The 17621-nt window shown below is 40.6% G+C and overlaps 1 protein-coding gene across 1 annotated transcript in view; it reads right to left on the bottom strand.

Annotated features, from left to right (window-relative positions):
• The window catches only part of LOC124273812 (ATP-dependent DNA helicase Q4-like), a 259456-nt gene that overhangs the window by 239726 nt on the left and 2109 nt on the right, over positions 1–17621 (bottom strand). The window contains exons 4-14 of the mRNA XM_046709120.1: positions 17044–17385; positions 15282–16097; positions 14705–14778; positions 13358–13566; positions 12388–12492; positions 11782–11994; positions 10742–10977; positions 10147–10419; positions 8997–9179; positions 6737–6881; positions 4670–4956 (exon numbers count right to left, since the gene is read on the bottom strand). Of these exons, the coding sequence (XP_046565076.1) occupies positions 4670–4956; positions 6737–6881; positions 8997–9179; positions 10147–10419; positions 10742–10977; positions 11782–11994; positions 12388–12492; positions 13358–13566; positions 14705–14778; positions 15282–16097; positions 17044–17385 (2883 nt within the window). The remainder of the gene's footprint in view (positions 1–4669; positions 4957–6736; positions 6882–8996; positions 9180–10146; positions 10420–10741; positions 10978–11781; positions 11995–12387; positions 12493–13357; positions 13567–14704; positions 14779–15281; positions 16098–17043; positions 17386–17621) is intronic.

A 17621-nucleotide genomic window follows, 5' to 3' on the forward strand; every position in this document is an offset into this window, starting at 1 on the left:
AGCATGGTTATGTTGGTGACAAACATTGAATCATGAATCTGAATGAACCTCAGAACAAACCTTCAGGCATACATAGAAGTAAGGACCAGAGCCGACAAACCTTCAGTCATACATAGAAGTAAGGACCAGAGCTGACAAACCTAACAACAGTTGCCAGTGTTTTAATGGTGGCATGTCTGTTTGGCAGTTGCTGTGTTTTAGGCCAGAATGTTTGGCAAACTGATTAGAATCTATTAAGAATCTATAGGAGAAGGGAACTCTAAAGCTTGTTTCTTTCCCTATTCTTTGCACCTCACCTCTGGACTTCTTACCTCCATAACATGTGAGGAAAGAAAACAACATATTTGAAATTTCCATTTTTTATTTTCACACTTTTCAACCTGTTTTTCAACCTGTAAAACCTCCCCCCAACCCCATGTCCCCCCAAAATAAACAAATCCAACCATAGATAACCGGGTCACCATGACCCAATTGCATTTTAGCTCAAGTCAGGAATATTCTAGCGATGATAGGACAAGGGACACCAAGAATAGAGAGTGTAACTGTTATAATCTGAACACAGGACATTAATGACTAGCCATTGGCAGTCCATTCATCACCCCACACATTGGGTCTCTGATTCCATTGCCTGCATTTGGTCTGAACCGATGACATCTTTGCTGCTTTAACAGCATGTGAAGCAATTTTTAGTACCGATATGCGTCTGGTCGCCATTCACAGACTGTGTAATGACATAAACGTTCCAAATCAATGAGAAAATGTCAGCACCCGAAGTAATAAATCCGATATCACTTAAACAACCTTGATGCCCAGACAACCGTGACCCAACAAGCACATTGAATGTGAAAACGTATCGCAAAAACACCTAAAAAAATTCCCATCAGACCGAGATGTTGATATTGATTCCACCTAATAAACATTCTCAACAACAAGGGAGACACACATCCTGATGTTACAGTGGCATGCATACAGAAACACAACCTTACTTGCAGAAACATTTCAGAAAAGTTGGAACATATTTTATCACCTGCAAGGAAGAAGTCAGCAATTTCATTACAGATCTTTACCATGATTATTATCTGAAATCCATCCACTGGAGGTCAGGTCAGGTTGACACGGAGGAAACACCGACTGCACCACAATAAAAAATGCGGGGATTTCTGAGCCAATCAGAGCCATTTAAACAGCAGTCCTTGACCCTGAGAACAAAACACGTTTTTCCCTTGATGACGTTTCTTTTCATGCATGGATAATGGCATAATGCCATGCTGCTCAGAAAATACTGACTTATAATCTCTGCTAAGATCTGCCCTATAACATTATCTTTCAAGATACAGAACTGAATCTGTTGTTACAAATCTTTGTACCACTCACTTGTACCTAAGAGTTTGAAGTTTTAGAAGTTCACCTGATGTTTTGAGTGGAGGTTTTGTCAGATGTAACTCAAAGAGGTGTTGAATCTGAGTAAAATATCTGATTTTGAAGGGGGCCAGGTAACTTGACAACAGACCTGAATGAGGAATATTCCAATTAGGGCAGTCTTTGCAACCACCCAAAACTCATTCATCTGCTCTTGTGACAAGCGCAAGGTCCGAAGGATCAGTTCTGACATTGACATAAACTGTTTGAAACATACAGAAGCCGATTCTGGAATTGCAAAGTTTAATCAAATTGTAATTAATATGAGCAATAATTGCTGTGGTCACCTATCACAACCTTGAACTACATCGGGGCGGTGGAGTAGCCTAATGGTTAAAGCGTTGGCTCGTCATGCCGAAGACCCGGGTTCGAATCCCCACATGGGTACAATGTGTTAAGCCCATTTCTGGTGTCCCCCGCCGTGATGTTGCTGGAATATTGCTAAAAGCGGCGTAAAACCAAACTCAGTCAGTCAGTTGAACTTCATGATACCAGGCTCCTCACAAGCTGGTAGTGGATACTGGGGATGTCTCCTGTCCAGAGATAGTGATGACATATTCTGCCAGTACGTCCCGAGGGATGGGAAAATTCAGGGCAAATGTTTTCCTCCATCATGGCTGAAGAATTAATCAAAGTTCCTGTCCATTTCCTTCACATCACAGTTAATCAGACTAGAAGATAATATTGATTCCGAGTGATATACAACTTCCAATCTGACATCTTGACATAATCACAGAATAGCATGATCAAAGATGATGGGGCAAATAGTGATCTGCTGATAGCCCCATTATTTTGCTGACACACTTATTAACTGACTGGTGAACTTTAGACCCACTATAATCCCTGGATTGTCTTTCTGCCTGTCATGAATAGAAACATGGTAGTGACAGTGGTCTGGTCGCAATCACCTTAGAAACACTGGACATTTTGCCTGTCAAGCCATCAAATATATTTAAGCCAAGAAAGTGAATGAGATGGTCAGTTTGGTTTTACGCCGCTTTTAGCAATAATTCAGCAATATCATGTCAGGGGACACCACAAATGGGCCCCACACATTGTACCCATGTGAGAAAAGGATAACCTAAACAGTTTTTTATGCATATATGATTTGACAACAATGTAATGAACAATGACACAGAGGGCATTGCCCTTGACATTCTCAAAGTTACAACATGTGACCTTTAACTTCTTTAAGTGGCATATAGAAGCTGTTGTGATGAACAAAGAGGAGAGTTGATAACGGTAATAGCATCTACATCCCATAATCTGTAATAAAGAAGCTGTATATCCATAGATTTCAAAGTAAGGAACAGAACAGGCACAAATAACAACACTTCAAGTCTATGCTAAAAAAGCAAAGAAATTGAGCCATGGAAGCATGAACATAAACGATACTGTCAATATCAGATTTTCTTCACTGAATCACCATGTTTTGTTTTAAATCAGAAAAGTCTCATCCCAGGCTGGTAAAACTCTGTACTTTACATGATGCTGGTACAGGAGACCCCCATTTTAATGCCCGCAACACTCATATAGCATGTCCAGGGGAAATACCTACATAAATTCCTGCTCATGGACTGGTATAAAAACATGCACATACATGCACATACATGCACACGCGCACGCGCGCACACTCTCTCTCTCTCTCACACACACACACACACACACATGCACAACCCCTATTTTACAGACTTCACTTATTGCAATCTTTCAATGGATATGTATTCACTATGTATGCACTGTCCATTTAAATCAGCATTGATCTGCCTCTGAATACCGGTCGTCAGTTTGACGTATCATTTAGACACTTTGTTAATATAACTGCTACAGTAGGAGACAGTTCGTGTAATTTGTAAGCAAAGTTTGGCATCATATTGTCTGCTCTTGCCAGTACAGTCATCAGGCCTCATCGTTGTCTGGTTCCCAGGTCTAGTATTTGCATGGTATTAGCTTATCTTGTCTTTCTTGTGAACGTTTCTGTCTATGTTTCTCAGCAATGATTTTCAACAAACCCAAGAAACGCCTGTTATTGTAGCAACACATGTGTATAACTTGTATAAGAAGGTCAAGTTCATTAAACAGTAACTGTTTCGGTATATTCCACTGATCCTAACTTGAGATATGACATTGTTTGAGAGTTTCTGCAAGTGCTCTCTGAAATCTGTGTACTACATGACCACAGTGTTTATCTCTTACATGTCATACAGTCATCCATATAGGAAAAACACAGAAGTATCCAACATACACTTTAATTTGATTTGAAAAAAGTAGGTTCACTCAAGTGCTTATCTACGGTATGTTCCAAGGGAGGTAACTGAGAGAACCATTTCCTCTATTTTTTTCATACATGATGCCTTCATAACTAACACAAGTTCTAACCCAAGAATAACTCATTTGAATTTTTTACATCCTAGTTTAGGTTGATTATACAGTTTTCAGGCAGATGTGTTCTCAAATTCTACTCAATTTATCAAAGATTGACAGGTTATGATTTCAGGTCTTGGAGGCTGTCAACTCTTCCCAATACTGAGCGTCGCATAACTTCAGTTAATTGATTTTGCATCAATAGCTGTTTTGCAAAAATCTGCCCCAGACAAATTATATATTGACTCACAAGAGTGACAAGATTCACAAACAGAAATTCAGTGCATCAGCCTGTCAGAAAAATGAAATCCTAAACTGACGAGCTGTCACTTACCTCATTTCACATCAGTGTCGGCAGGAGGTAATCTGTCAATCGACACTTCGAAACTGCTATTCCATGATTTTCCACATTTTCAACAAATAATCACATTAATACCAAACCCATAGTATATAGAAAACCAAACCCTGAAAACAAGTGTTTCATCAGTCCTTTCTGGACAGTGCTCACCCTAATATTGGCAGATCTAGCTTGCCAAAAGAAACTTGACCTGACATGATGGAAGGCATATATCAAACAAATTAATATAAAAATAAAATGAAAGCCTGAAAGAAAGGTGGTTGGATGAACGGCAGACCTGACATATCCTGATCAAATTCAAATCAAACCACAATTTGTGAAAGTTTAGTCCACAGATATATATATATCTGAAATTTGAACTGAACAGTCACTATAATTCAATTAATTATTATTATAATTAATGATCAGGGAGGCCAAACATTGCCAATTGTAAATAGTTGACGAAAACAACTTATCAGGTATTTTGTTGATATTGTGGTTTGATTCAAAAGAAACAGATTGCCATCAAATCAAAATTGTCTCCCTTACCTGTGGGTCCAGGAAGAGGTGGCAGTGCGAAGTCCTCCCATCACGTCCAGCTCTCCCTATTTCCTGTACGTAACCCTCGAAGCTCTTCGGCATGTTGTAGTGGATTACTGCCCTCACATCAGACTTGTCAAGTCCCATGCCAAACGCAACTGTTGCCACGACGATACGGAGTTGTCCGCCCATGAAGTTCTTCTGCACTCGTTTTCTCTGTGCAGGTGTAAGGCCAGCATGGTAACTTTCAGCAACTGAAAACTTTTTCTTCTTTCCTTTCCCCTTTGGCTGTTCCACTGTGGAAAAGGAAGACATGTCAGTTTCTATACAATCTATTGTCAAGCGACTCAATGCAAGCCTTATGAGATGAGTGAGTGAGTGAGTGAGCCGTTAGGTGAATCAGCAAGCTAGGTGGAGTGAGTGAGTGAGTTTGTTAGGTGAGTGAGCAAGCTAGGTGGAGTGAGTGAGCCCATTAGGTGAGTGAGCAAGCTAGGTGGAGTGAGTGAGTGAGTGAGTCTGTTAGGTGAGTGAGCAAGCTAGGTGGAGTGAGTGAGCCCATTAGGTGAGTGAGCAAGCTAGGTGGAGTGAGTGAGTGAGCCCGTTAGGTGAGTGAGCAAGTAAGGTGGAGTAAGTGAGTGAGTGATTGAGCCCGTTAGGTGAATGAACAAGCTAGGTGGAGTGAGTGAGTGAGTGAGCCCGTTAGGTGAGTGAGCAAGTAAGGTGGAGTGAGTGAGCAAGCTAGGTGGAGTGAGTGAGTGAGTGAGCCCATTAGGTGAGCGAGCAAGCTAGATGGAGTGAGTGAGTGAGCCCATTAGGTGAGTAAGCAAGCTAGGTGTAGTGAGTGAGCCCATTACGTGAGTGAGCAAGCTCGGTGGAGTGAGTGAGTGAGTGAGCCCATTAGGTGAGTGAGCAAGCTAGGTGGAGTGAGTGAGCAAGTAAGGGGGAGTGAGTGAGCCCATTAGGTGAGTGAGCAAGCTAGGTGGAGTGAGCCCGTTAGGTGAGTGAGCAAGTAAGGTGGAGTGAGTGAGTGAGTGAGTGAGTGAGCCCATTAGGTGAGTAAGCAAGCTAGGTGGAATGAGTGAGCCCATTAGGTGAGTGAGCAAGCTAGGTGGAGTGAGTGGTGAGTGAGCAAGCTAGGTGGAGGGAGTGAGTGAGTGAGCCCATTAGGTGAGCTAGCAAGCTAGGTGGAGTGAGTGAGTGAGTGAGCCTGTAGGTGAGTGAGCAAGCTAGGTGGGTGAGTGAGTGAGTGAGTGAGTGAGCCTGTAGGTGAGTGAGCAAGCTAGGTGGAGTGAGTGAGTGAGCCCGTTAGGTGAGTGAGCAAGCTAGGTGGAGTGAGTGAGTGAGTGAGTGAGTGTGGTCAGAATCACTACAGCTGCATACACCTCACTTTCACGTACCATATACCATTTGACATACTACAAAACTGTTAATATCTAAAGACAAACTACAAAGCCAGGCTTATCATCTGGAATTGATTGTTGCATTCAGTTCTACCAGAGTGAGTGCCACTTGGATTTTGTAAAGTTTTATCACAGCCTGTGAGTGTGAGTGAGTTTGAGCCCACTTTTAGCAATATTCCAGCAATATCATAGCAGAGGACACCAGAACTGGGCTACACACAATGTACCCATGTGAACCCGGGTCTTCGGTGTGACGAGCGAACGCTTGAACCACTGGGCTACCCTGCCATCGACACGGCATGTGCATTTACTTTAGGAGGATTGCTGAAAGTGACGCAAGTCTCACATGTTCAACACTTTGGTGAAACCCATGGTCAATGTATAGAGTTTACAAACCTTGAACCCAATGGAACTCATGATGACAGGGTTCTTGTGTTCCCAAGGGACAAAACTCTGCAAAGCACCTCGGACCACTGAGCCACCCATCACTCACGGTAACCATCTCACAACTTGTTGACACTTGCTATGTTAAGTAGGGATTCTAGGATTCTTTGACAGCAGAACATGACTAACCCAACATACTAAAAAACTAATATCAAAAAGTCATAGCACTAGGATCGCTTTGTGAAGATTGAATAGTATGTGCCTGAGATGTATTTCAATACTTTAACGGTACCTGCTTCATTGAGATCCACTTCCTGTTCCTTGAGACATGTGCGTAGTAATGTAGCAACACGATTGGTCAGTTCCCGTCGTGTGCAGTAGATGATGATGGAGTGACAGTCCCGGAACCTGTCACCCTGCAGGAGCTGCACCAGAGCCTGGACACAGAGGTGAGGAGCTTACAGGTCAAGGCTACAGTTCAATGTTTGCAATACTACAGTTCCATGCTGACTGCAAGTATTAAGCAATATTCACAACCACCTGGAATGACTTCACATGGTAATCTCACATAATATCCATGTAGGTATTTGAATATGCTCTTTTGTACAAAGGCATTTCAACACATTCTAAATTTTAACACATTTTGGAAAAGAAATGACTATATGATGGCCATGGACTTTTAAATTATGACATACAATATGTCTCACATACCTGCTGCATATAAAATGTCAAAATGATAATTCAGAATTGGCTTGACAAAACACCCCAAAGCTTCCCACGAAGACAGTTTCAGAGGTATGTTTACATGTGCTAAAATTCATCAGTCATATTCAAAACTGTCACTTGCTCCTCTGAAATTATGATATTCTGAGCATATTTGAAATTTCATTGACATAGATCCCAAAACTAATCCTGTCTTAAAATTCCCATATAATCTTTTGAAACAGCCCCCTGCAAGCAATCAGCAAGCTGTTACCCAGCAGCTAATGTGACCAGGTTATCAATCATGAAAAACCGATGCTATTGACTTCAGAAGTTAACAATTGCTATTCAAATACATTACAACTTTCATTTCAGCAATAGCTGTTTGGAATCATCACTTTCAATTTGCATAAATTGTATTTTTTTTACATCTTTTCAAATTTGCCTTCCAGAAATAGGTCAAATAAAATATGTCATATTTTGAATTACACTATCTTAGCAAAGTACAAATTCTAGTGCTCAGCTGGCCTACCAGCTTGGCTTCAAACCCACATTTCCTACTCTGGGAAGTGAAGGTTCAAATCTGGGATGGGATTCCCCCCCCACCAAAATACAAGTCATAGAATAGATAATATTACTCAGTCACAATCTGGAATGATACTCCTGTCAACAGTGTAGCTGTGGACACTACAATGTTTCACTTTACCATTACAGGAAGGAGCACAGGTACCAAGGTAAGCAACTCCTGGACAGTAAGAATCTGTTTTGGACATTGTATCATGAAGGAATTTGTACAGTTCACTAAGCCTAAAGCTGTGCATTAGGCTTTATCTACTGGAGAGACATTTTGACTGAGTACAGTGTATGAAATAAGGCCCGTCCGACCACCCGAGACGGGCTAGATTTCTGACAGACGGTGTAGATTTATAGCTAGCCAGTCCGATGGTGTGGTAATTTTTTTAGATGTTCTATGCATCTGAGTAAATTCACTATATCTTGCTTGGTGTCTGGTCTGGTTAAATCCATTTTGGGCTGGTAACAAATGTCTGGCTGGGTTTTTGGCTTATTTCATACACTGCTGAGTGTTTAACAATCATATTCCGTTTTAGTCATAACCATTCCAACTTTTATATACATCCCTAATCTGATTCCTTCTAAGAGTGCCTGTACCACTTTTGTAAAACCCATCATTGATGTATACAATATGGCTACCCATCAAATAAATTGATGAAGCCAATCCATTAGTGATCTTTGCGTTCACAAGCCATCTTAGTTTAATGAAGATGGAACATGGTGTCAGAAGTGGGATGTCTGAAAATGTGAACGTAGTGTCTCTGATCATATCCTCAGAAATTAGACCAAAAGCACAGTCTTTAGCCATTGTTCTTAAATCTGTGAGATACTGATCAACTGATTCATTTGGGGCCTGATTTCTTGTATAGAATCTGTATCTGTTGATGGTGACATTTTGTCTAGGTACACAGTGTGCTCCAAACCTTTCCATCAAGGTTTTCAAATTTCCTTTTTCACCTTCCCCAATTGTCCATGTATTGTAAATATCACTGACCATCCTGGCCAATGTATAGCAGAAAGTAGCTAAATTTTTCACTGTCTTGCTTGTTTGCAAGAGGGCCATCAAACAATAGTTGAATTGTCTGTTTCCATTTCTTCCAATTTTCCACCAAATTACTTGACTCAAAGTTCAGAGGTTGAATGTCTATTTTAGTTGCCATTTTCACTTCAAACACTCACATTTGAGAGAATCCATCAATAAGAAGCCTTTATGAGAAATAAACTTTACATTCATGACAACGGTTCTAAAAGTAACGTGGTTGACCGAAGTTCCTCACCTCATCCCTGTTGTCATCCTGAGATACAGACAGGACCAAATTCTTGGGAATAGGAAGTCCTCGGACGGTTGCCTTCTCTACATCTTCTATCCCAAGATGCTTTGCGACATCCTGTGCTGTTGACTTTGTTGCTGTGGCAGTGAGGCCCAAGAAGCACTTTACTCCGTATCTTTCTCGCAGCACCTAGTTACAAACAGAATCGCTGGTCATGTGAGTCTACTTTGTCTAGTACACAGGTTAGCTGGTCATGTGAGTCTACTTTGTCTAGTACACAGGTTAGCTGTCACTCATGTGAGTCTACTTTGTCTAGTACACAGGTTAGATGGTCATGTGAGTCTACTTAGCTGTCAACAGTACGTCATTGATAGTGAAACCTGTCAGCCCATCTTTCTCAGTGAAAAGTCTACTTGTCCAGATTAACAAATTTCAACAGGATAGTGAAACCTCAGTCCAATATAGTGAAACCTGTCAGTCCAGGTGGATCTTTCTCAGTGAAACTGTCCAGATTAACAAATTATGGATAGACAAACAATTATGGATATTGCACTGCAATTATCCATAATCTACGCTTCATCACACAGCTTCAATATGCCACTCAAAGAAGTTAAGAAAACACCCATCAGATCATAGGCATTTGAACGTCAAACAACGGCAGTGTTTACTCTCACTAAAACACGGCAGGTTGCATCACACAGACCTTGTAAATTTTGAATGAATGCTTGTGTTTTGTAAGTCAGTGACATGTTCTACAATTGTTCATGTGATAATTGAGAAAACAACAGATTTTCTTACGTGTCTGAAAAAACAAAAAGAGGATAATGATATGATGGGATGAGAAAAAAGTGCACTTTGATCGGTCTATGTTTAGTGGTTTAGTTTGAGGTAACACAAACATGATGGTGATGGAAACATCTTAACGTAGTGAGTCGTGAGTAAGTTGGGTTTTACGCCGCTTTTAGCAATATTCCAGCAATATCACGGCGGGGGACACCAGAAATGGGCTTCACACATTGTACCCATGTGGGGAATCAAACCCGGGTCTTCAGTGTGATTAGCGGATGCTGAAACATCTTACAGAACAGAAATTTGATACACTTAATATAACTGGTGCACATCTTTTACTGATCAGTTTACAATAAACAATTCATACCTTGCACAATCTCAGATATGATGGTCTAAAGTTGTGTGACCATTCTGACAGACAATGAGCCTCATCGATGCACACAAACGGTATTGACGGCAGTTTATCTGAAGGGGGGAAAGCCCCCTTCGTTGTTCCACCACCACCCACAATGGCCTCGGGGGACATCAACAGGAAGTGGACACTCCCATCATTCACTGCTGCAATAATGCCATCACGCTGGGCTTGGGTCATGTTGGCGTGCAGACATGCTCCTCGGACACCAGCGGGAAGGCCAGTCACCTGATGAAACAGATGTAAAGGGTCAAATATGTGCAGGAAGAATCATGATGCTATAAGAACAAATATTTCCATTGTGCTGAATCTATTGCTTGGCAAAACACTGCTACCCTAGACTACAGAGACACAGACTCCACATAACAAATTAGACAACACGCAAGTCAAATGGGTCCCCTGTGCTAACCAGCTAACAAGGATGCATTGTTGACTTACTGTTAGCTGTCATTTTAAACTACCTTGATATTTAACAACACCTGATGATGGTAACATTGTCATATCAACAAATATTTCAAATTCATAAATATTTATTTCTGGGCCATCTCACCTGATCTTCCATGAGGGACACCAAAGGGGAGACAACTAGGGTTAGACATCGAGAACGTTGGCCATAGATGTATGCAGGGAGTTGATAGCACAGACTCTTGCCTCCACCAGTAGAGAGCACAACAAGGGTAGATAACCCTGACAGAATTCTCTTTATTGTCTCCTCTTGACCTGGACGGAACTGCTTGAAACCAAACTTCTTCAAACCAGTTTTCAGATCAGGTATGTCTGACGTTTCTGTAACAAGATGAAGACAAATCAAAGTTTACATTTCAGCAATACATTTAAGGTCTGCACTAAGGCATGTGATGAGCTTGCACGTCAAACATTCTGTAAGGAAACACTGCTTGAAACAATTCATCTCAACACCCTCAATTACCCTAGTGATTTTCATGTCTAGATGTGGTGCTTCCTTTAATGCACATCACATGTAAATTTGCCTTGAACAATTACTTGAATGGTTGGTAGCTTGTTTGGTTTGTTGTTTAACGCCGCACTCAGCAATATTCCAGCTCTAGGCCAGCGGGCTGTAAATAATCAAGTCTGGACCAGACAATCCAGGGATCAACAGCTTGAGCATTGATCAATGCAATGGGGATGTGATGACATGCGTCAATCAAGTCAGTGAGCCTGACCACCCAATCCTGTTAGTCGCCTCTTGTGACAAACATGGGTTCCTGAAGACAAATTCTAACCTGGATCTTCATTGGTCTACTTGAACAGATATGCATATATATTTTATGATATAAATCAGTCATAAATATTTTCTTAGCATGTACAAGGTCTGAATCAGCAAAAATTATCCTTAATATGACATTCATATTTCACGAACATGATCTGTCATAGCTGGTCCTGAGTCTCATCCTATTTTATCTTCTCAGACGTTGCCAAAATGCACTTCACAGAGCTGACATTTCGCACACTTATCAAGCTTGAGATTACCAAAGAACCAAAGTTTACACTGATGTCACTTTTTCCCATCCTGACATGAACAGGAATAATACCCAAATGTAGACAGTAATATCCTGAAGCACACCGTACCAGGAAGTTCTCCATTGGGCTGTAATGCTACAAAAGGTTCCAAAGATTTGGGCGGCACCACAACCTCCCGCCGTGATCTGACAATCGACATCTCCACATCCATCATGGGGTCTTCATTGATTGGTTGGGTGTCTGTCTGTGTGTCCTGCATGCCACCTGTCTGTGTGTCTTCAAGGCCTTCTACATGCGATGTTCTCACCACTGATGTCGAGGCTGTCAGGACCAAGATAAAAGAACCAAAGATCAAGAATCGGCTTTCATTTTGTGTGACGTTCGGATAAACAAAAATACACTGTCAACAACATCAATTCTGTACTTTGAAGGAAAAGATAAGCATAAAGATTTTAACATGTTAAGAATTATTTCAGTGAAAATCTTTTGTGTCACAAATTGGATGCCTCCTGTGACCATCGTCATATTTGCACACTGAAACCAGTGGCTTTGTGGTGGAAGCGTTTGCCCATTTGGCTGGTGACCCGGTTTGATTTTCTGGTATTCACATAGTGTGAAGGCCATTCTTGCCATTTCTGACATTGCTACAATTCGCTGTCACGCACCCCTCCTCATGAAACAAAACAGAATATCAGCTTAAAACTTTGGCCTCACCTGCAGGTGTCCGGACTCCTTGGGCCAACAGTGCTGCCTCCTGGATTGAGGGGAAGTCACTCTCGTCAATCTCTTCCACCACCTTCTTTGATCCACTATTCTTCTCTGGAAACATGAGATATATTGAATGCTTTTGTTCATATCCTGCATACAAGTAGACTAGTTGTAAGGTTCACACTAAACAAAAGTCACATCATATCCCATCACTTTCAGTGAGCTGAAATTAAGGTATTTCAGGTGCATCACATTCAGCAGCCTGAAGTGGGGCAAGCATAAACAGAAGAAGGCTGGAGACATCCTCCCGTTCAACCATGGCACTGGTGCTGACAGACTCACAATAACCATAACAGTGTCAATATGGAATTTAAATCCTGGTCTCTGTGAAGTAAGGTAACTCTTCACAGAACCGGCTGCCTTCCCTGTGTGGTTCTGCATGGCATTTGCTACATAAATCTCATATTCAGTGACTTTAACTCATAGTCTTGCCCTATTCGTTGTTTATTGCTACACTTAGAATGTTGTAGATAATCAGTTCAGGACCAGATAATTCAGTGATTCATATCATTAGCAATGATCTATGAAACTGGGACACAATTACATGCAACAACTGAGTCACATAGAGTGACCTTGACCCATGACCTTCACAATATAAGTCTTACAAACAAGAAAGTACCTGGCTATCCATTCAGACAAACCAATTTCATGTTTGACTTTTTTGCTTCAAGGTCATGACCTAACCTAGTGTTTTCAATTTTCACAAGAGAAATCAAATTGAAGTAATATGCCAATCAGCAGATAATAGTATAACATAGATTTGATACCTCTGGCAGTCCAACCAGAATGTAGAATTAAAACTTGTTATGGTAGAATGTAGAATCAACCATTCTGGTAAACTAATCAGGAGGCAGAGTTCCTTAAAATGTCATGGAAGAGCTACAATAACTATGCACCAAAACCACATTTAACTTACGTGGACAGTCTCTTGACCAATGACCAGTCTCGTTACAAATGAAGCATTTATCACCATAACTCTTGCTGCGAGCCTGCATCTTCTGCTTCCATTGATTCCTCTTATATTGTCCACCTGTCATATGGCGGCCATCTTTACGTCTGTATTTTTTCACCTTCATGTTCAAGCGAACAAAGTTCTCAGAGGAAGCCCTTGATGCCATCGCTTTTCTAGAAACAATTACATTTCAGTTTTCAAGGGCACTGTTACTGATAAGGGTGACCATAGCTTATCAAAGCACATTTAAAATTACAACACACCATGCTGACAACTGTCAGAAGTCTTTCATATACAGTGAAACCTGCCTAAACCAGCTCCCCACGGGACCGAAAACAATGCCGGTTTAGACAGGGTGCCAGATTAGACAGTGACGATCATTTTCCAACATTGCTGCCATTTTCACTCGTCAATCTCTCAATCTAGCTTACCGAGAGGAGTATATTGGATTATGGGTCCTTGATTGGACTGCTCATATTTATGCCGGTTTAGACAGTGTTAATTACAGTTAAAATTGGGACCGGAAAGTCATGCCACATTTGACAATGTTTTATTGATCATAATATCGTTGTAAAATGGCGAGGCCAAAATATTAATCCGGTTTTGACAGTGTGCCAGATTAGACAGGTGTTGGTGTTGGCAGGTTTCACTGTACATGTAAAACATGTATAAACATTACAAACACGTACAGAGAATGGCAAAAACATATGCATGGTAAAAACGGTTATTCTGGTAAGATAGTACAATCAGTATGTATGGTAAAAACTGTAAGTACAGTGAAAACAGTAAATAGGCCAAATTAGTGATGCAAGCAAAAAGACCACCTTTTTAATATCAACAGTTATTCCATAGGTACACTGCCTGACTGACTGACTGAGTTTTGGTTTTACGCCGCTTTTAGCAATATTCCAGCAACATCACGGCTGGGGACACCAGAAATGGGCTTCACACATTGTACCCATGTGGGGATTCGAACCCGGGTCCTCGGCGTGACGAGCCAACGCTTTAACCACTAGGCTACCCCACTGCCCCCCATAGGTACACAGCTAATAGTAAACATGATAACCACTTGTAATATCTGGACCACACCAATCAAATATAATCATTGCAGTCACAATGTAGTCATGTGATCTATTCTGAATATCAGTTGTAGTGAGCGAATATGTTTTTAAGTTGCTTTTAACAATATTCCAACCATATTAAGACAGGGGACACCAGGAATTGGGACTGAACCCAGGTTATCAATATGACAAGCAAACACATTGTCTGTTTGGCTATCCAATACCAGGAGTAGGCTTGATCTGTTCATACCTTGGAGCAGCTTTTGGCTTGGACTTCTTGACCACAGCCCCATCTTCTTCCTGGTCTTCAGGAACATCACCTGCCTGGAGTGAGTGAGTGAGTGAGTTGACAGAGTTTAATGTTACTATTAAAGTATTTCTGTTTTCAGTGTATCAGCACAATGTGTCAGTACAGTCAAAATGCATGTCTTGGACTTTTAATACCACTGTCGTGAAACCCCATGGAATAGTGCTGACACAGCAAGAACCAAGGATGGATTCAAACCCATGATCATAACATTCTGGCACAATTGAGTGACAAAACTCCAGAGAAAAAGGATGTACTGGATGGTGTTACCCATATCCAAAAGTGTTATAACCTTGTTCTCTTTCGACTACCGTAGTCGGAATTTTTCTTATATGATAATTTCTACATGTTCCTATATTTATTCAACTGTTTTCATACTGACTCTACAGATTTACTGAAATATTATGCACTCTTTATGACATACATGAACAACAAATATATTTGTGCAAAACATTTCAAGCTTGTAAATCAACGTCAATTATTTGTTAAGGGATTTCTGAACACAATAAACAATGCTTACTGGACAAGAACTTCCATCATTAGCCTTCACTCTCTTCCTTGAGGTCGACCCTGACTTTTGTTTCCGCTTGTTACTTTTCTTCTCCGTGGGATCCTCATCATCACTGACATCACCAGGGTCATACACATCTGTGACGCCATCCGTCGTCACAACCGACGTCGACGCTGAAACATCATCTTCCCCAAAACCTCCCATAAAGGAAGTATATTTCTCTCTAGATACACCAGTTGATGTATTTCTTGTACTTGTTTTACTTGACACAAAAGAAGGCATCTCAAAGTTTTCTGCAAACTCTTGTTCAAACATACTCTCATCCACCTCCATTACTGTTCTGGTTTGCGATGGGAGAATAGAGTTATCTCCCTTTATTGTGTCTTCATTTGAACATGAATCTGTTTCATCTTTGGGAAATGGGTTTTTTAGTTCTTTAGGTTTGAAAGCAGATACAGAGAATTTTTTCCTAGCTGTGAGAGTTAAATGTCCTGGTACATCAACATTATCTGAGAGAGATTTTGTGGAAATTCTACCTTTTGATAATTTAGGTGTTGGTGAAAACATGGAATGTTTTACTTTATTTGCAAACGGCGGCACAAGGTCACCATCAACCTCATCAATGGCTTGTTCTGACTGTTTGTCATGTTTAAAGTCACTCCCAGGTCTGTGACTGACACTGTCAAGGTCAAGGTCACCCCCAACATCCTCAAAAGGTGTGCTTGGCTCAACCTCCGGAACTACAGTACTTGCGACAACTTTGTTCACTGTGTTCTCTGACCCACTTTGTGTCCATCGCCATGATGACTTCTGACGATCCACTTTCTGAAACAATTCGAACAAATATTTAACTGACTTACAAAAGCATCCATATCCTGAACATATAATTCGGAGGAAAAGACAGTAGTATAGCCAAATGTATCATCTCGGCCATTGAATAATCAACTCCAGGTTCTACCACACTAAATCAGTTTTTATTGTAGTTGAAAGGATGGACTGTACCCATGTGTACATGGAATGGCTATTGGCAGCCTGAATGATTTTAACGTTACTATAGAAGTCTATGGGAAAACATTTGGTATTGTGTAACCTCCAGAGGACGCCAACCCTCACTCAAACCAACAGGACACAATCAGCCAAGTTATCCTCATCTATTCACCTTAAAAGACAGATCATTGTTTACAATGTTTAAGTTGAGAAAACATCTAAATTCTTGTTCACACTTTTCCTTTAATCATTGTATTTTTATCTATTCGAGTATTCAGTTTCTCATATAACATCATAAAAGAGTACAACATAATCTTAGAACTCAATATTTCGATATAGACATAATTAAACACTTCTATGGTCACTTACAGAAGTATTAAAATCAACATTCATTATTATATTTGGGATTACACTTTCTTAGTAAAAGTACAGATTCTAGTCATTTTTTTTTATTCCCATCTGGAATTCGAATCCACACTCTCAGAGTCAGGCATCTAATCATCTGCACACAAAATCAGCCATCTAACCCACTCAGCCACTACAGCTTCCAAAAATCAAACACAAATATATTAAGCATTCCGTAGTATAGGATTTTACACTGGTTGTCTCCCTTTGCACATCAAACATTACGCTTTTGCAATGGTGAAATCTTTTCACACAATGCATTTTTCACTTAAGCCACCAACTAGTCAACAGGCACTATTAAACACCTCATTCAGATGAGCACTGTACACTCAAACAGTAGTTTTGTTTGCCTTAAACACAGAGTTACTGAGATACATACCTTTCCAGCTGATGAAAACTTTTGTGAATTTTGGAACAGTTTGCTTCCCAGTTTGTCAAGTAGGTTTTTCGATTGATGCTCTTTTGTGATTTTCTTCTCTTTCACGCATCCATCAGTGACGCCTTTGTTTAAACTGCTCCCCCAAACTTCATCCGACTTGACCACATCACTGACTGTATTTCTCTCTTCATCTGACTTGTTGGTCACATCAGCTGACTGTGTAGATTCACTGTTGTTACTGGTTACATGTTTAAATGCAGGCAAAATCTGGGGTCTTTGTTCGTCAAGAGTTGCCTCCCCTGATGTGTTGAGTTTTATGTCAGTATTTCCATCAGCTGATTTCTGTGAGCAAACATATTGTCATTATTTTACATTCTTCACTGTAGCATATTGCCAGTCCTTACTTTGAACACTTTCATCAATTCTGTTTTCTTAACACCTGGTGATGTTGTATTCCTCCAAAATTCACACTAAAATTGTACAACACCTCTCAACTCTGTTAAGATAAAACACTGTGGACACATTGACTTTCATAACTCTGATTTGAGTCTTTAAAAATACAATACTATAAACTAGCT

Source organism: Haliotis rubra, unplaced genomic scaffold, assembly GCF_003918875.1.
Source record: "Haliotis rubra isolate DU_JTF1 unplaced genomic scaffold, ASM391887v1 Scf184, whole genome shotgun sequence".
In the NCBI taxonomy this organism is placed as follows: Eukaryota; Metazoa; Mollusca; class Gastropoda; order Lepetellida; family Haliotidae; genus Haliotis; species Haliotis rubra.